This window comes from Apteryx rowi, unplaced genomic scaffold, assembly GCF_003343035.1.
Source record: "Apteryx rowi isolate R43461 unplaced genomic scaffold, aptRow1 scaffold_75, whole genome shotgun sequence".
Taxonomy (NCBI): domain Eukaryota; kingdom Metazoa; phylum Chordata; class Aves; order Apterygiformes; family Apterygidae; genus Apteryx; species Apteryx rowi.
The window spans coordinates 2,790,971-2,815,043 of record NW_020451038.1 but is presented as its reverse complement, the minus strand read 5'-3'; the positions used below and the strand labels follow the sequence as shown (position 1 = coordinate 2,815,043).

At 38.4% G+C, this 24,073-nt stretch overlaps 3 protein-coding genes across 4 annotated transcripts in view; 1 reads left to right on the top strand and 2 right to left on the bottom strand.

The window, feature by feature from the left end:
• The window catches only part of LOC112976585 (netrin-4-like), a 53,105-nt gene extending 51,953 nt beyond the window's left edge, over window positions 1-1,152 (top strand). Inside the window, exon 10 of the mRNA XM_026088005.1 lies at window positions 927-1,152. Within this exon, the coding sequence (XP_025943790.1) occupies window positions 927-1,063 (137 nt within the window). The 3' untranslated portion in view covers window positions 1,064-1,152. The remainder of the gene's footprint in view (window positions 1-926) is intronic.
• Window positions 1-23,096, bottom strand: part of UROC1 (urocanate hydratase 1) — a 125,703-nt gene extending 102,607 nt beyond the window's left edge. The window contains exons 1-3 of the mRNA XM_026087996.1: window positions 23,073-23,096; window positions 22,025-22,097; window positions 21,034-21,132 (exon numbers count right to left, since the gene is read on the bottom strand). The gene's annotated coding sequence lies outside the window, so the exon portion shown is untranslated. The remainder of the gene's footprint in view (window positions 1-21,033; window positions 21,133-22,024; window positions 22,098-23,072) is intronic.
• Window positions 12,132-23,954, bottom strand: CHCHD4 (coiled-coil-helix-coiled-coil-helix domain containing 4). Of its 2 annotated transcripts, none has more exons than XM_026088038.1 (3): window positions 23,773-23,954; window positions 21,034-21,132; window positions 12,132-13,313 (listed from the first exon to the last, which is right to left on the bottom strand). In XM_026088038.1, the coding sequence occupies exons 1-3, from the start codon at window positions 23,792-23,794 to the stop codon at window positions 13,018-13,020; spliced, it is 417 nt and encodes a 138-aa protein (XP_025943823.1). In that variant the 5' UTR covers window positions 23,795-23,954; the 3' UTR covers window positions 12,132-13,017. The 2 variants fall into 2 exon arrangements, with proteins under 2 accessions (XP_025943823.1, XP_025943824.1); XM_026088039.1 differs by lacking the exon at window positions 23,773-23,954 and adding an exon at window positions 23,073-23,097.
• Window positions 23,955-24,073: the final 119 nt, after the last annotated feature.

The window sequence follows — 24,073 nt, the reverse complement described above, 5'->3', positions numbered from 1 at the left end:
AAATTCACCTATTCTGTGTATACAACTTTAAAATACTCTTCCTCTCTGAACACAAGAATAAAAGGTCATAAATTGCCAGCCAAAATCTAGCAGCACATAATGCAGTCATTCCACATTGCGTTTTCAAAATCAGAAAATATACATGTGCAACCTGCATTCCACATATCTATTAAGTTAACATTGAGAAACCAAAATACATACACTTATGCTTAACTTGCCCTGGATGACTGTTTCTCTAAATTCTGATCAGTGAAGGAATTTTACTTACTGCAGTTGATGCAACAGGAATGATTATATATCTGCTAAGGCAGGACATTATTTTCAGTGATAGTTGTTTCTTGTCTCCATGTGTAGTTATGTACTTTTTTGTTTGCAAACCTCTTTTTGAGGCCCCGCTACCTGTACCTAAAGGCTATAATCTAGGAAGTCTGGCTAACCATTTTCATATGCAATACTAGCTTCCACATCTGTTCAGATCAAATTCTGCTATTCATCATACCTATGCAAGCAAGGAGTAATGCTACTGAAGCACATGGAGTTACACTAGCTTTAAAAAAAAGGAGGGGGAGGCAGGAAGATCAGAATCAAACCCAGTCATCTGCATATGGAGACACTGAATTTGCAAGTGGTAACTGCCTGGAACTAAATCAATTTGGGCACTTGTGATTTCTGCACATACACATGTGAAAACATCTAACCTGTGTGCCCAGGAGTCAGCACTGAGAATATGCACATGAAGGTACATACACATGAAACTGTGTGTGCATAAACTGGAATATAAAAACTAGACAAAGTTGGCTAAGATGCTACATGCAATGGAGAAATTGCTTTACGCAATTCTCCATTGCTTTATGCAATGGAGAAATTTAGCATTTAGTCCTATTTTCTTTATTTAGTGACTGACTTTTTTTTTTTTTTTTAACTAGGTACTGATTATCTTATAGCAGGCCAGGAGGACTCTAGGACCAGCAAACTCCTTGTGAACATGAACAGTCTGGTGAAACCCTGGAAAGCATATTTGGGAAAACAAGTAGCAGATATTCTTCGAACTGGGTGCAAGTAATTTCTGCTTCAGAAGTTAAAAGTGATGAACTTTCCCCTTTAATAACACTGCAGTGAAAGGTGTAGTTAGTTCATTCATTCCCATTCAACACGCTCCTAGCTGAAGCAATGAAAGCAGACTTACCATCCTTTCTCCTTTCACGTGCTTAGACAGGAAACCTGGGACATGACTACTTTTTTCAAAAAGTACATAGTCTTATCATGCAAAATTACCTGTTGCATCATACATAGGTTACAAGTCAGTTCTTAATTTGAGCCTGACTCCACCACACCCAGAGAATCATTTTACAAGGCAAAACTGAAGATATGGATTAGCATTTCCACACTTCAGGTCAGAGCCTGATATTAATACATACAAGCTGCTTACATAATGCATTCATTACTTGGGTGTAATTTTCTTTATTTAAGTGACCACTAACCAGCAGCAATTTCTTTCAGCTTTACAGGTGCCATAATACTAAACAAGCATGTCAAATGAAATTATTTAAAAGAGCTCAGATATTTTTATTTACCATCAAACTGCAATTAGACCAATATAACATGCTGCTTTCTAGAGGGCAAAATTATCACATTGCTGCACGGAGACAAACATAGGACTTAGCTCTGATGAGGTCCTCTATAGATGTACATTGCTATCATCAATTCTTAGTGCTGAGGTCTGCTGGCTCAACAGCTCAATTTTGATTCCAAACCCAACTCTTGCTCTCAAAGATCATTTTGCTCTTTGCAGTACTTTAGCCTGTAACACCACACAAAGGTTTCATAGCAATTACCACCAAAAAGCCTTATGCTAGGAAAGAATCACCAAGCCACAACATGTGAGGAACTAGACCTGCTCTAATGTTGAGTTTGTGATACTACAAAAGCAAGCAGGCAAGAGAAAGAAGAAGCAAATGGACTGGTTGGACTGTGTATTAAATGAGGTAACTACAGTGACTTGGGAGCCACCTGGCTATTCAAACTGTGCTCAACCACTGGCATTCGATTGCCCTTGGTGCTTTCATTCTGCTTTACTTCTTGGTCACACTTCTGAGTTAAAATACTGAAGTTAGGCTGCCTTCCCCTTTGGCCTGAAGATTTTTTCCAGAGAGGTACAAGGGTGGTAACATCTGCACTCTAGGTAAAGTACTTCTGTTCTGCAAAAGCATTCTTCCTAAATTCATTTTAGCCTACTTGACAGTAATTAAGAGGTAGCTAGTGAAACTAAAATTTCCTCAAAACAYTTTGTTAGGGAAGGATTTAAGACCTCTGTTCCTGTGACAGGGAACTCATGATCAAATGAAGCTTGTTATGTTCCCTCATTAAGTAAAGCAGAAATTATAATGGGTCAGCCTATTCTTTTTGCAGATTACAGAGAAAAAAACACACACACATGCTACTTCTGCATGCTTCTATTCCATGCCTGCAATTTTTTTTTTAATGCTCCCAAGGAAGAAGGGAGGAGATATCTCCCTCTAGCACTGTATGACTGGCATATAGAATATGCAGAAAAACCTAAGCCTAATGCAAAAGGATAGAAGTCCTAGGTTATGATGTGAAACTTAAGTAAATCATCAATTTGTTCTTTTTATCACTAGGGACCTGAAAAAACAGCCTCTTTCAGTCCATTGGTTGCTGTTTTCCTTTTAACTTAGGGTAGGTGACTGAACAGCAGAAAATTCCTAAGGTCATTTGGAAGTGGAAGACAGGCAGATATTTACAAAATAAAAGTCTCACTTTTCTCCTGACAGTGCATAAACAGTGTTTCTTCCTCCTCCCTTTTCAGGGGCTCTCCCTTCTTCCATTGCCATTGCATTCCTTATTTCTTTCCATTTGTCTTGCACACACTTTATTATTTATTTGTTGTTACCTAAAGCAGTATCCAACAATGTGGCATCTCCAACAAGCCATCTAATTAATGTAATAAAACACTTTTTAACCAGGGAATTTGGCTTAATTTGAAATGTCAGCTTATAGAAATTAAGAGCATGGCAACTGCTTTCTTTATCAGCTCCAGAAACTGTCTGACAACAAAGTGATCGACTAGTTCTCTTTCAAAGACYGCAAAAAAATAAAGATGTCTACATGACTTCCCAGTGTGTTCTCAAAGGGCGTTTCAGAAGAACGATAATCAAGACTAAGTTTAGAACTAAATAACACACTTTTCAACACATGCCATTTTGTCTGCTGAAGATGATCATATTCCATATTGGTTGAATAGTACCACATTAAGGCAAACTTCCATATTCTACGTTTTTGTGCCAGACAGGTGATTCTGCAGTGAGGATWAACACCCACACTGTTCCTTTCTGCAAATGAACATTGTTTGTTAACAAGGTCATTCACAAGTATTTCCAGCTACCACTAGTAAAAATACTATTTGGAACAAGAATATTAATATCTCAGTGAGTTCTCTTGGGGCCTGTTGCAATACAAATGGTTAATGATTACTTTACTGCAAACACCATTATGTGAACACAAGATAATCATCCCTGTATCGCACACTTCAGCTATCTCCACAGCAGGTGACACACACAGTAGCTTGAAAGAGAAATGTAAAGCAAGCGGGGAACGGGAGGGCCAGGAAAAATCCAGCCAATTTCTTCTCCTCCTTCTCGCTTCACACTCTTTCTGAATCTCTAATTTATTTGCTGGTATCTGTAAAGCTAAGTCTACTTCATGCCCTCCATTAGTCAGAAACATTGCACATTTATGTTCCAACTGCTAGCTCTTGTTTAGTGGCTCTGCCTTATAGGGTAGCAGGTATTCCATAAGCATGCAACTTGATTAGAAAGTCCAAAATGAAAAGCATTTAGGGTGAGCCAATGCTGCAAGTTGATTTTTTATTGCTATTACTACCTTCTGCTAATCAGATATCTCTTTAAATTCACCAAGATGAAAAACCAAAGAATGGAGAAAAAAAGTTCCAACTTGCCCAGAACTACCACATGCAATCAATTTGTTCTGCAGTGCTTTAACCCAAGTAGCCTACCTGAAAAGAAGTTTCCAAATAGAAATGAACTGCAGAGATTGAGTTAGAACAGGTATCAATTCAAGTAGAGCTAAGAAAGTTTAACACAATCACCACCATGAGACTTGGAAAAGGAAATTAAAAAGATATTTTCTTCTGGGGCTTCAAGAGAAAATGAGCATGAAACAGTGCAAGATGACATCTATCTTCCTAACAATAGCTGTTACATATTCCTCAGAAGAACAAACAAGGTCATATTAATGAATTAGAAAAACTACCATAGAAGCTACTTCTATCCAAAAGGAATTGTTTTGTAGGTCTGTGTACAATACCATGTATCTTGTGAACCTCTCTGTGACTGTGTCTCCTAGGTGATAATATTAACATGGGAAAAAGATGCATTCACCCACTACAGAAGTGGACGGACAGCTTTTTTTTAGTACTTCTAAAATAGGACCTGTCCCTAAAACATCCACGTGAACAACCCTACAACACTCAAATAGACAAGGCGCTTCAGGAGCAGTAGCAATCACATGCCAAACAGTAGCAATGATGTATCACATTGAAACCCTGCATGAGGATGAAATAAAAGTGTTTATCCACAAGAAAAGAAGTCTAGAAAGCTGTAGAAAATTTATAATAAGGCAGGCAATAGCCTGAAGCAGAAGCACATGTAGTTTCCCACAGATAGCAGCAAACTCAGGATCATTGGAGGCCAAAGTAGCTCTCTGTAACAGCTGTGCAGAGCATGCATCCATGAATAACATGGTCATTCTGGCAATAGAGATCCTTAAAGAATCAAGGTAGTTCATTAAATAGTTGTTGCAAGTGCTGAGCCCTAACTGCAATGCAGTGACATATTGCTACTAATGCTTCTCCGACTTCTGCTCTTGACAAGCAACTAAGAGGAAAGAAAAGTGGCTCACTGCTATAAAGAATAAGTTTTCTCTGTAGTGTTTACCATCTGTCCCCAAATTTTTCCATGCTGCTTGATGTAAGCTTTCTTTGAATTGATACAATTCACACAGTGTGCTCTCTAAAGCCCCTCAAACCTGGAAAAGTTAGTGTGTTATTTGTTATGTGTTGTAGCACATTTTCTTTTCTGTACTTAAAACTTCAATTAAAAATACATAGAGATTTGTATTGATGTGAGGTTTGGGATCTATTTTTAAAATTTTACACCGTGTAATCCTCAAACCATATGCATATTAATTCTTTTTAAGTTAATAAACCACAAATATTCCAGACATCAGGCTCTTGCTTCAATAGTCTTTGCACAGAGCCAGGCAAATGGAGAAAAGCGTTTAGCTAATAAGGCAACCATGATACATGTTGTTCTTCTATTGAGCAACTTCTTATCAAAAAAGTAGTGAATAATTTATAGAAACTGTATGCATATTTTGTATGAGACAATGCGCGTATTAGAAACACAAACCAGGTGCAGTTGATTTATATAAGCAACATGTTAATTTAATAACTGATCAAGACCCAATCCTGCAAAATCTTAAATATAGGTATTTGCAGGTATGTCATTCCCATACAAAATACATAAAGTTTCAGTGGTTTGAGGTCTAACAAGGTCCAAAATTGCTCCTTGGCACATAGGTGTTTTGTGGGATGCAAGGCATGAAAATAGAAACATATGATGGGTAGGTGAGAGATGCCTTAACTACAAATGCTCAGAGCTTGAATAGGTAAGAGTCTGTTTGTGTTGGTCCCCATGGTTAAAACAAAAACAACGTACTACAGAGACTTACCTTTGCTCTTTGCACCACTGTACAAGTTCTTACAGAACTTGTAAACTTGTACTGAAACAACTGTGTCTCTAAGCCTTGGTCTTCATTCTTCACACTATTAACATGACAAATAACTGCCATCAAGCCTTCAACTTGTAGTTTAGTGATGCGAAATATTACRATGCATCACTTCAAATGCACAGGTCCAAGTCCTGGATCAAAATTCTATTTTAGGAGATTATGCCTGTGCATTGGTGGTGGATAAAAGTTTTATGTCAGGTGTAGTCCCTTCATGGCAAGTAATGTGGGCCAGTGTGGGACAACACACAGTACAACTTCTGTTAGTCCAAATTTGCAGGCCCTCAGCATTTCTGTGTTTTCAGAAATCATAAGTCTAGCTCCGAAAATAATAACTCCAATCCATTTGAAGTATGGCTTTTTAAGGAAAAAAAAGCCACACACAATCACTGAGGATATTTCAATCTTTAATTGTGCAGGTGACACCCATTAACAACATCTGTACACGTTCATAATATAAAAACATAATGGTTATCCATGGGACTAATTCTAAATCGGGAGCTGCACCCAAAGCATAGGTAATGAGAAGTACAAGCACAGAATTCAACTACCAAATTCTGCCAGCCTTCGCTGATTCCATGCAGTGCCAACACACAACAAGATCAGCTGGATCCAACCTAGTTCTTTAGTTTAAGCTCTTCATGTTGCAAGCAGAAACGATGGCCCCTTGGGCCAGAGAAGGAAACAAAGCCAATACCTGCAAGGAGAAAGGTGGATGTCTGCAGGGAAGTGGGATGACAACTATGATAATACTGTTTGGGAGCATACAGGAAGGAGAAAGCACAGAAAGCCAAAAGGGGTGGAAGCAACACCACTCTGGTAATAGCAAGAAAAAGAAAGGTTAGAAATCACTGATGTGGAAATCAAATACCCTTCTCCTACGCAGCACCCTATGAAGGGAATAAGTGTATTACTAGTGGATGCTTTCATCTTCTTAGGAAGCATAAGGAACTTGTCACTTTCAGAAACAAACCCATCAACAGGACCAGTCATCAGATCTGGTACAGCAAATCCTATGTCCACTTACCCTTCAAATCATTGTTGCGGGATCTGGGTTAATCTGCAATGTGCAATCACTACAAATCTTCCTGTGCTCTTTGTTTTGGCTATGACAGGGCCTTCATGAGCTGTTTGCTCACTGATATATCAAAACTAATCTGTAATGTGCTTTTCTTTTTCTTCCCCCCCTTTTTTTTTTTTGTACATTTCCTCCTGTTTTAGAGACTGCCTCTCCATTCAGGCTCTTGCTGCTGACTATAGTTTATACTAAAAACATGGAATTCATGGAGGGGGGGAAATCAGGAGGGAAAAGGGGAGGGAGAATAAAAAGGCAAAGGCCAAGGATTCCTGAGGAAAGTAAAATTAATAACAGAAAGGAGAAACTGACAGTTTGCCATTAGGCAGACACAGCCACACATTCCACCCTTGATACCACTGGGAGAAACTTGTCACCTCAAGTTTATTTTCTTTGAATTGCAAAAAATAAAGAAGCAAACACTGCGCTCCCTGCAACAAGCAGGACAAAAGGTCCATTATTTAATGATTTCATTTAAATTAACAAATGGTAGAAAATACAGCAACATTCCAGGCATTTCAGTGTGTTGCACGGGCTACTTTCAGTGGATCTAAATTCATGAAAAGGCTGTTCTAACTTGAACCACTGGATGAATGCACAGGGTACTCTAATCATAAGCCCTTGTGCTTCTGGCAGTGACGGGAGCAAAATCCATGGCAAGCTTTTACTAATGCTATTAACATTTTAATAGCAGCAGTCAGAACTTCTCAGGGTGTCTTAGTAAAAACAGCTATGCGTTATATTTACTAATACTTCACCATTTTAACATTTGCCTCTACTGAAGAGTCTTTGAACCATTTCTTGATCTTGATAGTATCAAGATACATTAACATTAAGAGCTTCTTCTCTTCCTTCCATGCTCAGCTAAATATCCACAAGTCACAAACCTGAATTCTAGCTATCTTATACTATACAGTTAGAATTAGCCTACAGTGAAGGTAAGAACACTTAGAAATATATATATATATCAACACCTTACCATTTCAGGCCTTCCAAATCTCATACTCTGATTATGGATTCACCACCAAATTATCCCGTTCGACTTTTTCAGTAGTGTAACACTGATGCCTGGAACATGCTAGGTATCTTCTAGTGTTAGCAGGAGAGCGTAACATTGGTCTTCCATATATTATGTTCTCTCCATTCTTCCTCCATTGGGTGGGTTTTCTCTTAATTTTTCTCAGTATTACTAGCAAAACTTCAGCTCCAGAGGGGCTACAAGCAGTTGGAGAAATGACTGCAGACAGGCTGGTGCTGATCTACTAAATAAAGCCATGTCCAACGAATAGACCTGATCTAGAATAAATGACAAGCTGCTGGCAGCTTCTCTACACTGGTAGCTTCTCTGCATTGTCCTACACCAGCACTGCTAGAACTTCAATAAAAAGTAAAATAAGAGTCTAAGAAGCATAGAGTATCTTCCCCCCCCCCCCTTAGGAATAAGAAAATAGGTCCTACTTATTTAAATAACTTTCCTCACTAAGAGATTCACTGATGTATGATCCGATGAAGTGCCTTAGATGAACAGGTTATATTGCTGTAGGGTTTAACAAGGACATTCTCAATAAGAACTGCATAGGATATAGATCTTGTTTCCAACTTAGCTCTGCCAGATCCCCAGAATAACCTGCAAGATATGCCTTTCCCTCTAGACACCTTGTCACAGGGAAGGAAAAAGCAAACAAAGGTCATTTTCACACCTGAGACAAGGTCTTATCTCTAGGAAAGTTACTAAACACAATTAAAGTTAGGTCTTTGACATGCAAGTAGGCTATATTGCAGGGAAAAGCAGAAAAAAAAACTAAACAGTGAGTAAATAACTTTTAAACACATTCTGAAAATGCAGTTTATGTAAATGTTACCACTTTGCATTAGTTAACTATATATTATAGTTAACTACTATATTATAGGGTTTTTTTAAACATACATTAGCCTGTAACAGACAACTTTTATAGGCTACCTTTACCCTTGTCAGAAGATGAGGTACACTGTCTATTGATTCAAGTTTTTAAGTAGTTGCCAGAACAACCCCATCCTGACAAGCAAGTTATCACAAATTACATCGGAATTTATGGCCTGCATCTTGCAGRGGTTCAAGACAGTACATAACAGTCCTATCCAGCCTTAAAAACTATGATTTGTTTCACCACTGCATTTACTCCAGAATTACAAGAGTGTGCAATAAGTGAGGAGATTGTATGAAACTGGAGAATTGAGGTATTAAACACTAATATTGTGCCAGGCACTATTTTAGGGGTGATGATAAAAAGCTGTAGGATGAATCCAATTTTTTTTTTTTTCTAAAAACTAAATGGATAAAATCCAGCTAGAATTACATTTGCACATAATCATTTGTGCCAAGTAGTCTATGTTAAAAACATGTTCTATTATGTCTAGAAGTGCTTCACGCCTTGTTAATACTTTCTTCTAGCTAATCTTTAATAAATGTGTAAGGATACTCAGCACTTTAGATTTTATAAGATAGATATCAACTAAGAGGCCCAAGCTTAAAGATCAATTATTTCAGACATTTTCTTCTCCCCTCCTATGATTGCTTTTGCCCTGATATATAAAAGCACCTGATGAAACATGCATAAAATCATTGAAAAATAATTCCATGCAGGCAATTCCTCAAAAACATCTGAATTTACCACTTCCCCCAAAGAATCAGTAGCTCACTGACGGCAGACAGAGAACCAAGACAGTATTTATGAAGCAAATAAGAAACACATTAGAAAAACACAGCAATATGCTGCTCTAAGTTTTGTATCTAGATGCTAAAAAGGCAACTTCTTATCATCTGCTGTTTCACAAGCTTGCCACGTACTGTCAGGGAGTATTTTATCATCTTTATTACCTACTAAAATAACCACTGAATGATTTTAAGTTTAAAATGGGAGCTTACAAGCACAAAAGGAAAAATCACGTCAACAAAGCGATGCTGGGAAACATAACAAACACATTATCTATACATAGACAACTGCATTAGTTTACACAGCAAAAGAAGAAACCCAAGACGATGTATTTTCTCCTTTCATCYAGTCTTAAAAAAAAGTCTACTACTAGAGATGGAAAAGAAATCTCCACATAAATTCTGTAATACCTCTAAGGGATGCATCATGGTCAAGAGAGACAACCTGACCTAAAATTGCATGATCAGATTCTGCTGCAGAGTCCAGAGTCCACACTGAGTAGTCTCTCTTCACTTTAGTAGGGCCAGCAAAGTGGAAACATATATTTACAGTTGATCTGCCTTCTAATTCCTAATATTTCATGCAAGTATAGTACATGATTGTCAAGAACTTAAATCTCAAACAAGTTTGATTGCATTTACTTCTATTAATATAGCAAAATCCAAATTCCATGGCAGGAAATGTACTYTGAAGACTAAAACCAGAAGATAGGTGGGACTACATTCTGTGTCTAAACACATAACTCCACATCCTTGTCCTTATTACTATTTTAAGTTTTACTGTTAAAAACTCAGTCAGAAAAAAAGAATAGTCTGACACTGAAAGCAAGAGTAGAAGCAAGAAAAAAGAAAAGAGGGGAAGAGAATGAATGAAGCTTGATTGTTTTAGTCTGATATACGTCACTTCCACTTTTAAGGAGTCACCCAAAACACAAATGCAGGGAAGTGATGACAATTATTTTACTTTCTAATTTGAAAATTAGAAAGAAAATTAGAAATTATCCCCCATGGGTAGGGGGAAAGAAAATAACATAAATTACAATTTCCACAAACATCTCTTTAGAGTTATCACTTCCTTTCTCAAAACATCTCAAACACATTAAATAGTGGTTTTCACAGTTTTATTTCTAGTGTAAGGTCCCTTAGGCACATCCCATTTTTGTACAAGATCTAGCACAACAGCTTACCAAGTCACAGCAAACTCTGACAGAAGCAACTCTACCCTAAACAAATGTTCAAGTATGTTAGATTATAAGCTGTAGGTTACCGCCATAAGTAGAGGTTCAGGTCCCTTGCTACCATACGACTAGAACTCTTGCATTTTGCATTTAGTACACAGGTGCTATAAACACTGTTACAGAGGATAAACCCAAAACCTGTAAAGCATCAGGCAGCGTGGGAAAGAAAAGCACAGCAGAGAAGAATAGGAGGCAAACAGTTCTTAGAACAGAGCACTCCTTCACGAACTGTTCTTGCTTTTTTACAAATAACGCATTGGATTTCCATTTGAAAAACCAAAAGCTCAGGTGCGTGTGATTTTTTTGTATTTGGTGCCCAGTGTTTATCTGATTGCCTAAGATTTCATTTTCATGGTCCAATTGCCTAAGCGCCAAGATTTATCACTGCCGCTTTTGTGCCCACTCAGGTTAACTTGGCATTTGTCTTCTTGCGCATGAAAGAGTCACACTGAGAAGCTGTCACGCTTTATTTCTGTAAAATGCAAAGACCCGCTGAGAGTACCTGCTATCCATCCCCTCAGAACTGAGTTATTGTCAGCCACTTAATTCCCTCTTCTCTTCCAATTTTCTTGAGGATCCAACAGCTGTACTGAAATATGAAGAACTCATACAGCCCTTAAATTTTAACAGAAATTCCTCCAAGACGTTCAGAAGCACCCCCACTAACACTGAAATAATTTAGGTCAACAACAAGACACCAAAGTGTTATCCAGAAGCAATGTTGCTGAGTGCTCAAGACTCMTGCCCACAGACACAGGCAAGCATTCAAGCATTACTAGATTTACGGGGCTATATTACTGTCACCGCAAATTTTCTTTACTATGCTTTGGTAAGTTAAGCAACACATATGGAGGAAAGCTGCAACGGACACTTACTGAAGCCACTGGTACAGTTGGTTTTGTAATAAGATTCACGCAGCCTTTACTTTGCTAGGAAAGAAATACAATGTAGCATTCCCTTATCCACAGGTATTAAGCTATAATGAATTATTTTAAACTATTCATAATTCTAAAGTAACTCATGTATCTGAACAGCTTTTCAGGACCTCAAAGCCTTTATAGTGCTGGTTCAGGATACAATCCACTATAGTTACTGACAGTGGTTTACATTTTTTGTGCCTCCCTGCTCRGGGCTGGGAAAGAGAGAGAACGGGACAGGAATAAAAACCGACAAGCTGAAGCAACTGATCTTCACAACACACAAACTAATTCACAGCCTGCTTACAATGCAGAAGAATGTCATGGTCTCTCAAATCCAAGCAGTGTTAATGAAAACCCCCCAAAGAAAGAAGAGCTTTTAATGAAGGTAAAAAGTATTTGTTTTTTTAATATGCACTTAAGTCACAGTATCTGTTTTGAGATCACTACACCAGGTAACATTTTCATTTTAATCTCAAAGCATTCTATAAGAGCCTGTCTATACACTGAAGAAGCAGGCACCAACTAAGAAAACTCAAAAACAGTGCTTTCAGAGCAAAAATAAAACAAGTGATCAGCGTTCTTTCCATTCATATCAAAAGTTGCACAATAGACTATTTTTTAAAATGTAAAAGTCATCACAATCAGTTAATGAAATCAAAGGAGCCACACATTCCAACATTCTCCTGGCAGTCCTTACCTGATGTCAGTAGTAAAATGCAACCATAATCTAAATAATGCCATTTGAAATTAGTTTACAAATTCTAAATTAGGTCATTTTCAACATTCTGAATCACTCTGGCAAAAAAGCCTTAAGCAAATACAGTCATTTAGTTCAATTTCTATTCATAGGACAGAATACATTTAAAAAAAAAAACCCAAAACACAACAGCTACTAATCAGAACACATTGAAATGAAGACAGACCTGGTGCACTAGTGGAAATTTTAGTTGAAAGTTGTATATTTTATATATTTAGAGATATTTTTCAAGACAAAACACTAGCTGAGAACTGGAGGGAAAAGACAGCTGTTAAAGTTTTGGCTGTGTCCACTAACAGGTTACACAGTACATGCACATACTCCTCCTTTTTGCAGTATTTATTTGCAAGGCTGTAGCACAGATTTCTCCTTCTGCAATAAATTATTTATTATGATACAGTGTACAGGAACAATGGTGAAACATTTCTTGAGGACTCAAAAGATAGACACCCTGCAAAAGTCCATGACTGAAAATAAGAAGTGGAGACAACAGCCTCCTTGCATCTTCATTAGCTAGATCCCTTCTCCTCTTTGGCTACAGAAGCTTCCATAGGATTAGCTTCCAAATCTTTGCTTGGCTTCTCTTTCTCTTCTTCTTCATCCTCTTGAGGGTAAAGATCTGGGTATTTTTGCATGCATTCCTGCATGGCACGGAATTGGTCCACACAGTCTGATCCCTTTATTTCTTCTGTGCTATAGTGGAAACAAGAAAACGCTGACTTGAACTGTTCCCCACAGGGACCACTAGCCATTCCACCAAGGCATGGGCAATTCCAATTGATATCTCCATTGGGCAATATCAATCCTGAACAAACAAAAGAGAGAAGAAAAGTTAAGTGCTCCTTTCAAAAATTAATTTCATCCCACGAAAGCTGCTACATTGCAGGTATAATCTGAAGTACCAGTATTGCCATACTGGTTCTGTAGCTTCAAGAGTGCAAATCACCTTCCATTTTCTGGCTAGTCTGCTTCCATCTCTGATCTGTACGATCCATTACTGGGCACAAGTGAGAAGAGTTCCATCTCCATATCTGAATTAAGTCTTTCTCCCTTGACTACAGACCACTGAGAATATTCTAAGAAAATTCCAAAGTGGAAATAACCATGAGTTGGCATCAAGTCAATCCACTTGACAGGTCTGTCAGAAGAGCATGCAAGCCTTAAAATGTTCTCATACAAGTCATGAGAATTTAATACCAGCATTAAGAATAGAACTCTTTCAAATCAAACTGGATGGATGTTTTTTTCTTTTCTTTTTAAATGAACTCTGGAATACTAAATCACAACTTTCCCCTTAAAATTTGAAAACTAGAATCACAAAAACAAAGATCAGCTTATTTCTAAGACATGCACAGATCAACTCACACCACAGAACAAAAGGAATAGTAAGAGCATGCCAGCATGCCTAGTTCCACCACCAAAACAACCAAACAAAAAACCCCTCAGTTACAGATTACAAATGAAAATGAGTTGGATGTCATTCTAGTCTCTAAATAAACTGGAATAGCTAGAAGTTTCTGCTCTGGAACAGAGAAATTAAATACTTCAGTGGTGGAAGACCAAGGTAGAGATTTAAATTAGCAATGTTCTTTGAGATATCAATTGATAAGCATGACAGAGTTCAAGCAGAACATTTCCCCTGTAAGTTCTAGAAAACCTTTTAAACTGTCATGCATAGAAGTGTAATACAACAGGCTAGTTCATGTGGGCTTCTAGAGTCTCTGTTATATTGCTTGAAGTAATCAATATATCTTCATTCCCCTTCCCTACTTCGCACGAGCATACGTGCAGTTATGCTCAGCTACAAAAAAAACACTGTGCTATGATCCAAGTTAGTTTCTTCCCTACTTTGACAGTTTTCTCCTCTCCTCTCTAGAAGAAGTTAGCTTCCTAACTTCAACTCCAGGTTGAGTTCCTGCAGGAGCTGACAATATGTGCATCAAATTGAAGTTTAAGTGCTTTCCTTTTAGAAGCAGGTATGCAACTACTGTTGTCAGAGAACAGAGTTGCATTAATTCCGATCTGAAGAGGAAATTATATTTAGGGCCAGGTGCAACTTAAAGTCACCTAAAATGCTACCACAGACTTCAGTAAGCCTACTTATTGCCTTGTCCCATGGGATCATGAAGTTCCAGAGATGCATTTCACCCTCACTAGTACCTCCTTGGCCATTGGGCCACAATACTATGAATATTATGTATTGGTAGAGCAACAGCAAACCAACCATATTTATTGTTATATTAAGAGGAATGAATGGAAAATTTCACCCTAATTTGCAATTTGTCTATCACTTGCTCTAACTTGGTCAACCCAGTCCAGTATAAAGTTACACTGTTAGTCCTTTCTTGGTGTTGATCAGTCTCTTTTACATTACTGTAAGTAACAGTCTCCTTAGCATGACTTTGTCAACTGCTATAATATTGTCATTTTTCATAGGCCAAGCTTTATCCAACAGGTTAATTTTGTAAAACATCTGTGATTATCACTGTACTGAACAGATATACCTAGTACAGTGTATCATGGCATCTCTGGCTGCCTGGAAGAAAAGCAGAACTGCTGAGACAAGGAAATGGATGGCTGGTGCCAGATTCTTTTTTGACAATGACATAAAGCAGAAAGAAGAGACGTTGATCATGCAGCGTAGAAATATGGTTTGCTTTGTAAACTAGATTTTGAAGTTCTATATTCCTCCCCATTGACATCAACCAGTCATTTTAAACACTCATTTTTCTAATACTTCAAAAACAACACAAGAGGAGTTTTGGAATATTCCTGAAGGCACCACAGCAATAAAATTACTCGTCAAATAATCCTCTTGAAATAAAAATAGAAATTGTTCATTTTAAAACCAAAACTGCCTTGTGAGCATGCAAATTTTAACAAAGTAGGAGTTACCCCTTAATCTATACATTCTTGGATACCACATGAACATTGGCTTGTACCTATTTGATCACTTAAGTGGCATCAGTTTCTGATGCTATCGGCACAGAAACTATCTTTTAAAAAGCAAACAAATAAGGCAAACATTTCCTCACTGATAATTATAGCAGAATGCGTACTTAAACGATTAGGTGTATCAGCTAGCTTAGAACACAATTAAAATCAAAACAGATCTCATCCATCACTCTCCTTGAAGCACAAGCCTGAAATAGATAGGGTGATTATTTTTAATTCTCTGAATTAAAACTTCTTTCAAATGCAGCCTGAACTTCACTGATCCAGTGGGTCACAATCTACTTAAGTCTGTACTTGGGAAAGAAAAACCCACCCATCGTAACAGATCAAGGTTTGGTTTAGCCATTAACTGCTGACCTCACACACCCTAATCTCTTTCAGCTCAGGGAATCTGTTAATATCATGCATGAAGGCAGAACATCTGCCTTCATGTCAACACTTGTCTTTGTGCTTGCTATAATAAAGTCCCACTCTTGTTCTGATAAAGCTTTCTTCCATGTTACAAGCCAAACATTCAAATAACAAGCTTATCTGCCAATGCAAGATGACAGAAACATAGGAAGCAGGACTGAAAGGGACTGCATAAGTCATAAAAACAGTCCTGTACATATGAACAGTCATTTTATTAAGCTCTTCCTTAAAAGGAGAGGGTTTTTGCTTCACCAGTCCTCTGTGGAAACCATTACAAAACTTTGCCTCTAAAATAAGATGACCAGAACAAGTCTGGAGAAACAGAAAAGGGACAGGACAGCAACAGCCTGCTCAGCAGTTCTATAAGCACTTTTAGCCAGCCTTCTTACCACATCTGTGATGATAATAAATATTACTTTTCATGCATAAAACTCACTAGTGTCTTCTTCATAGAAGTCAACTAAAATAAGAAATCATTCTAAGCCACTGGAGCAAAGACTCAATGGGAACTAGAGATCTTCCAGGTTTAAATTTATTTGTTTGTAATACATAAGACCAAAAACAAGCTTTACAGTGGAAATACTAGTTTTTAATTTCCGCAATTCAATACTGCCGTAAATGGATTCTTAAGCTGTTTTCATCAGCCATAGCTGTTAAAAGGCATATACAGTGAACTTTATTGAGATGCTCTGTGATACAAAACACTAATTTGAACTACCCTGGTCTGTCTGACTTCCCATTTCACATGGCCTCATCAGATGGTATTTTTCCTTCAGTGCTTTTAGCTCAAAGTGATTCTGTACCTTCAAATTTTGGCTACTGAAACCTCACAACTGAGAGTACAGAAATCAAGAAAAGAACTCAACATAATTTTCTCACATTATTTTCATATTATTTTCTCCCTAGAGAAACCAAGTGTGAGTTTTCTTGAGTAATCTACTGACCAAAACCCAGAGACTAATGTTTGTTAACGCCTGATGAAAAATAAGAACTATGAAAAGAAAAGACCCCTACATTTTTATCTTAAGTATGAGAAAGGCCCTACAATAAATGTATCATCCCAAACAAACTAAATTTAATGTGTATTAGAAAACAATACAGATAATGGCATATTTATATAATAAACTTATTCACTCTTAGATATGATTGTATATAGTACAGCAGAAAAGATCAAAAGAATTATTGGGGTGAATTATGCCACAGAAGTTGAACACTGGAAACCAAGTCTTCCATTCAAAGTAGAAGCTAAATTAGAAAAGCCTGCGTGTTACTTTATGTACAGAAAAGTCTTTTCCAATTTTCTTTTAAATAAAAACCATACATGAGACAGAGCTTCTGCACTACAACATATTCCAAAATGTTTTTCCCATATGTCTTTTTTGCCCATAAATTTCTCTCTCATTAGATGCAGTTACACTCTGTGTGATACGTGAAATGTTTCTGTTTTGATCTGCCGCACTGTAGCCTGAGACAGCTCAAGTGAGAATTTTTCAGAGAGCCCTTAAAACGTGGCAGTAACTTACCACATGCTAAGAATAAGCTTAAGAATAACTATTTAAGCACACACAAAAATTCTCTGAATCATACAGATACATGTTTTAATAGTAAGGTTTCCCTGACATAACTAGCTTCTGGCTTTTTCCTCTTTTCTACCCTGAAGTATAGGAAGCAGGTGACTTAAGGATTGCTAAGGGGAAAAGAAAAAAAAAAGCCTTTTCTATTCTTCCCAATAACCTCTCCATATCTAATAAAATACACATATAGGAATCATTGAATATAGCATTTAAACAAGGAGGAAGTGGCTCCTTTAATTTGGGCTAGTTTGTTATCCAAATAAATGGCACAAGCTTATATACTCATTACATATGTACAACCAGAAAAAGAATAATTGAGAGTGGGGAGGAGGAAGACAGAAGAAAAAGAAACCTCTCTTTAGAGGTCCCAAGAGAATCACATCCTATGTTCACATTCCAAGCCTTTGTAGTATATCTCTGTATTAGGCTAGATGACCCAAACGATAAGATGGACACTTTTCTTTCCTCTGAAAATCTGGCGTCAAAAATAGATGCTTAATTCTAGAACAAATATGTATCCACATGCTGTTGCTAAACAGATTCTTATCACTAAAAAAGTATTCTGTTCAACAAAAAGTAAGACCATAACTGATTATAACTGGGAAGCCAGGCAAACTTTAAACAACCACATGCAACTCAAAGACAGCCTGTATACATGGATTTACTTAGCTGAACAGCAGGCTACTTTGTTTAGCCACACCACACAAGGTGACTTAACAGTTCAGTGAATGATAAGATCCCCATGGGCTGCTATGTTCCCCAGATGTGATATCTAGAAACAGGGTTTTTTTTGGTTTTTTTGTTTTTTTTCTTTATTTTGCAAGCAGCCTCTAGTTTTTCCAGAAGACGACACAAAGCCCCAGGCCAAAGAAAAGGAACTGAGAACATAACTCCACCATCTGATCATTAGAGGCCATTACCTGGGCACTTTACAAACAATAAATTTTTAACATGTCTGAGACAGGATTTAAAAATTCAGATTTTGTTTCGCTTCCACATAGCATACTAACTGGAGTAAACACTGTTTTAAAAAACAGCTCTCCTCAGATGCTGTTTTCTACATAAGGATGAACAGCTTTACAAGAATCATCTGTAGGATCCATCTTCCAGCCGAGTCAAGACAATAACAGACACAAGTGCAACTTGGATTTCATTGCCTATAGTAGGTCTCTATTTGAAACCTTTAGGAGCTGAAGCACCATCCTCATGAAGAGGATGACAGCACGTGCCAAAGCACAGATTGTTTCCACCAAATAGGCAGTCTGGATATTGGCTCTTAGCCAGCGACACATTCTGCCCGAAAATATGAGGGATAGAGGAATTCCTGACAGATACTAAACTTCAGCTTCTAAACATCTTTCTGAAATAAGACACAGCCACTGATGGCTTGGGGAAGAACAGAGAATAAAAACAGCTTCTTCTTTTCATCTCAGAAAGGGTGTCAGGTTAACCTCAATCACACCAACCCTGCCATATATTTGAAAAGCTAGTGAAACTTACTGTTGAACCAACATATCCAGTGTTTATTTTTCAGTAAAGAAAAAAAAAAACCTGTTTCTAATTGTGTGTTTCACTGAAGCCGATTTAAAGCTGAAAGATTTATTCAATCTTTTTCTGTTATTGGTTTTCACAAGAATATCCACAAACTGTTTTGTGAGCCTCTTTCCCAAGGTGATTCTGCCTTGGGTCAGTCAACAGTGCTTCTGTATTTACAATGACTTGGGTTGGACATAGATTTCACACATTTTAAACTATGCTAAATGTTCTTTCTAGGAAATGAGTATTGCATCCTGATCAGGCATGCTTTACAAAACATTCTAGCAGGCTGTGATCAGATCAGAGAAGGAATTTAGGATTCAGAGCATCTCTGACAAAAATGTCTAATTCTTGAAAAGGAAGGTCTGATATTGATTTGAGCATACGATGGAAAATTTGTTATTAGACTTGAAATAAGTTTATTCATTCAGGTAATGATCTAAAACAACATGAAGTTTCCACACACTCTCCTCATTGTTTTCATTTGGGTCATTAAAAAACTGAATGGACTCATTACTGTCCAGAGAATAAAATGTTTAGATGTAACTGCTGACTGTGCACACTGTTTTAACGAAGCTCTAAAACTGAAACAGGCAGCTAAATGCAAAATCATTTTAAAACAAATCTATGTATGAAAACAAAAAGTTATTTTAGTGACATAAAAAGATATGATTCAAATTAAACTACATACTATGTCAGCTAACAAAGCACCCCTGTGTGCTCCAGCTGCTAAACTGTGCATAAACACTGCCCTCTAAGGGTCACAGAGCCACTTGCAAAGCTTTTACTTTTTTAACAAAATTTCCAAAACGGTAAAGGGCTTATTTCTATCTCAGCTGAGTTGAAAGCAATGAGATCACTTCACTCAAAGAGAAGCAGAAACTAAGCCAAGGTAGGCAGCTGAGTGAAGTGACCCAGTTTTCCTGAATTGCTCATTATTCATAGCTACATTATATTTGACCACAAGTTACAACACAATATGATTTTAAAGGGAGATTCCTCAATGAAAGCTACCTAACTTAAACCAATATTTTAAAGGACAAGCAAAAGAGGCTAACAGGCCTGAAAGCATAAAAGCAATTCAATAATTTTTTAATCCCAATTCACACATGTTCCTGACAATTTATTAACCTAGGGCAAAATTTACTTAATCACCACGACAGGAAGAAAGACGCTTAATTTACCCAGTAGAAACAACTCAAAATATGATCTGTGCAACCAGAACTTTACAAGTCTTGATCTCAGAAATATTCTGATCTCTCAAATATCCTAAATTACTTCATTTTCAGGTTAGATATACTTAGGGTCAGAACTGCAATCTTCACTCAAAATTTGAAAATTTGAATTCTCCTCTTTTTTTTTTTAAGATAGTTGCAGCTGACAACTGAATAATTTAAAGTTGTCTGTCATATGACATCAAAAGATTTTTGTACTAGTTATTGATTATATTACTACTAGTACAGTAAAAGATTAGTCATATATATATAATTCATATTAAAAATGATATTCAAAGATTGCAGAGGCAATTTTTCTGCACGTAGGCAGCTGAACAACTAATTGAGATGAGTGGTGTGCATCTTGACCCAGCTTCTCTGAAAATTGCACTTCATTATCTAAAGACAGTGAAAAATAACCAGAATTTTCACTGGTTAAGCTCTGACTACATTAATGCAAGAAAGGAAAGAAAAGCTTTTTCTGAATATCTCTCGCTGCTAACTGAAACTATACACCATCAACTGATGTATTTGAGCAGACCACACTGAAAGACGATTAAAAGTTTAGAGAGAGAAAAAAAAAAAAAAACCAACACCGTATGGAAAGCAAATTATCCGTGATGTCCTAACTCAGAAGCTAAAACTGCTAAGATTTTTGGTGTTTTATTACGGAATAACCAGTAGCCCTATTATCTTACTCTTTAAAAATGAATCAAGATTTTGTTCCTGCTTCCTACAAGGTTTGGCTTTTGTTGTTGTTGCTGTTGAAGATTACTAGAATATCATATAATGTGCTGTAACACTCCTTACTTCCACTTCTCTGTTTGCTACTGACCTTGTTCTTCATAAGGGTCATTTGGGTCATCTGCAACCAGCTCAGCACTGCTTGGTGTCTCATGGTCCTCTTTGGTCACAAATATAATTCTGTCTTTTCCTGCCATTTAAAAGTAAACAAGCCAAATTTCAGAGAAAGCCAAGACAGAACAAGTCATTTACAAAGCTGCTGAACATCACATGTTAATAACTAATCAACTCTATTTAACTTATCAATCACCTTCAACTAGAACAGTTATTGGTTCAGAGGATCACATACAGAACGACAATTTGACAAGTATTGACAGGAATGCTGCTAAAAATTGTAAGAGACTTGGGAATAAGACCTATTAAAAACATCAACATAAGTTTAAAAGATCAGGTAGTAATTAATCTAGAAGAAAAATTACAGTTTTGAGAGAAACAGACCCTGTCCTCTTTGTACCATACTCACATGCCTGTAGGAAATTATTCTCTTTAGCCAATAGGAACAGAAAAAAAGACATAACTCAGCAGCGTGATTTATGATAAATGTTTCAGTTAGGCAGTAGAACTAGATGTCCAGGGAGATAGGGACAAGTTCTCACTAAAGAGACGCAAGATAAAACAAGTACTCAGTTCAATGGGAGACCAGAATCAGCTATCAGGACTCACAGCAGTAGGTAGTAGTAGTGGGACTGCACATCATTTTTGAGTTGTGGTGGCATTTGAGAAACACTTCACAGAATTTTGAATTTTAAAACCCTCCTGACCTAATGAAGTTAGGACAGCAGGGCCAACATAGTGCAGTGACAGGCGCTGGGAGCAAGCAGCCCAAAATAAGATTTCTTAAGCAATGCTAACTAAATATGAAGCCACAATCACCAAATGCACAGAAGAAACATATGAAAGTAGCAGCCTCACTCTTGTTATACAGAAAAGGGTAAAAAGAGGATAAAATAGTTTGGAAAATGTTATTTTAAAGCACTCATTTACATAGTCTTAGAATATATTAGAACAGATCATCCATTTACCTGGCAAAAATATAGAAGCTAACTGAAATTTTATTGCTCTGAAGTTCTAATTTTCACAGCAAGACTGTAATAGCTGCAGATCATAGAATAGTTCATTGAACAGCGAAGTTAAAAAGTTGTTTCAAAACAAGCTCGGACAACTACTCTCTTACATAGACTAACCCAGATGAAGGGGTTAGACAAAAGAGGGGTAGCAAAAGGAAAAGTATACTGAATTATAGTAAAGCGTTTGGTAGGATATTTATTAAGATCAGTAGTCTACCTTAAGACCAGTGTAATATTTTCTAATAGTGATCTGGATTAAAGAGCACAGTCCCTAACAGTGCAGAACAAGTTATACTGAAAGGTACTGTGAACATTATCAAGGACAGAAAAATAACAGTGTGTTTCCTGCTCTTGTGCCATCCTTTTTTTAACAAAGCAGTTCTGTAGGAAAAAAAAAATTTTAGCTGGAAAACAAGGTAGAGTTTCCTAATAACCCTGTAAGACTACAGAAGAATCTTCTAAAGGCAGGCACGAAAAGAAAAATGCAACACACAACCAGAAATAACTCTTCTGAATGCACAACTGATTATTCATTGAGTGGAAAGAAAATAGTAAGTTCCCCAAGATCTTCCTCTCATTCTTCAAATTCTGAAAGGACACTACAGTGACTCAACATATTAGAAGTTAGGATCTTCTGCCTGTCAATGTGACCTCAATCAGCAGATGTTCAAAAACTCCCTTTAGTTTGCTTTGTAATCAATACACATTTTAACATGTTTGAAAAGAAGATAAATCTAAATCTCTTAAAACAAAAAACGGTGCTTTTTGTCAGCTCTGCATTGTACTSCAGCAGACTTTACAATGAGGAATGTCCAGTGATTTCTTACATGAAAGGAGCTAGAAATATATAAACTCTAACTCCTGTCACTGAAATTGTTGTAATTTTGTAGGATTCTATGAGAGAACTTACAGAGGGTCCTTGCAAAGACCCAAGACGTTGTTAAAATAAATAATTAAAAAAAAAAAAACCCAAGAGCAGCAGCACAGGTTACGATTACCTTACCATTATGCATAATCAGCATTCAGTGTGCCAAAGTTTGCCATTTCGAAATGACATTTAGAACGAGAGAATGGATTTTGCCAGCTTGAAATTTTACATTGAGACATTTTACGTTAGTCAAAGGAGAAAAAAAAGAAGCCCCCAGGGCATCAATTGGTCAAGCCTAGTAAGTAGTATGACCCGTGCAACGCAATACCTTGTAAAGGTGCATAAGCATGAAGCCTCCCACACCACCCTGCCCATCTGCCGGGGAGGGTTAATAAGGTAACAAACTGCGGCTATTTAAGCTTTTACAGTTTAACCTCTGCTGGCAGTTACCGTCCCCCACAGGAGCGCGGCCGTGCCAACCGCCAGCTGCGGGGCGGCCTTTCCCCCCGCGCCCGCGGCCCCGCGGGGCCCACAGCGGCCACCCCGCCCGCCCCACGGCCGCGCTGCCCCGCGGCGAGGAGGAAGGTCGGGGAGGGCAGGGCAAGGCAGGGCCGGGCCGCCGCCACACACGGCCCGCGGGCGCCTTTCCCGCCTCCTCCCGCTTCGGGCTGCGCCTTTCCCTCACGAGCAGCGGCGAGCGGGCGGCTGCGCGACTCCCGCCCCGCGTAGCCCCATCACAGGCCGCCTTCCCCCGCCGCCGCCGCCGCCTCGGAGCGAGCCCGCCCGGCCCGGCCCCCGGCGTGACATTGGGAGGACGCCCTGGCGCGGCCCGCACCTTCTTGCCGGCAGTACGACATGGCGGCGCGGTCCGGCGGCTTCCCCCTCGGCGCGCGCACAGACTGCCCCCGCCGGCGACCCGTTCCCCACCGCCGCCGCTGCCCCCGTTCCCGCTCCTCCGCTACCACCACGCAACGGGCAGCGGCGCGCGGCTCCACGCCGTGACCTCCAGCCTCCGGAAGCGCCTTCCCTGCCCTCCGGCGGCCGCGGGCGCCCCTCCTCCCGAGCGCCGAGGCGGGAAGGGAACGGCCGGTTCTGACTACATATCCCGGCCTGCCGCGCGCCAGCCGGGAGGACTC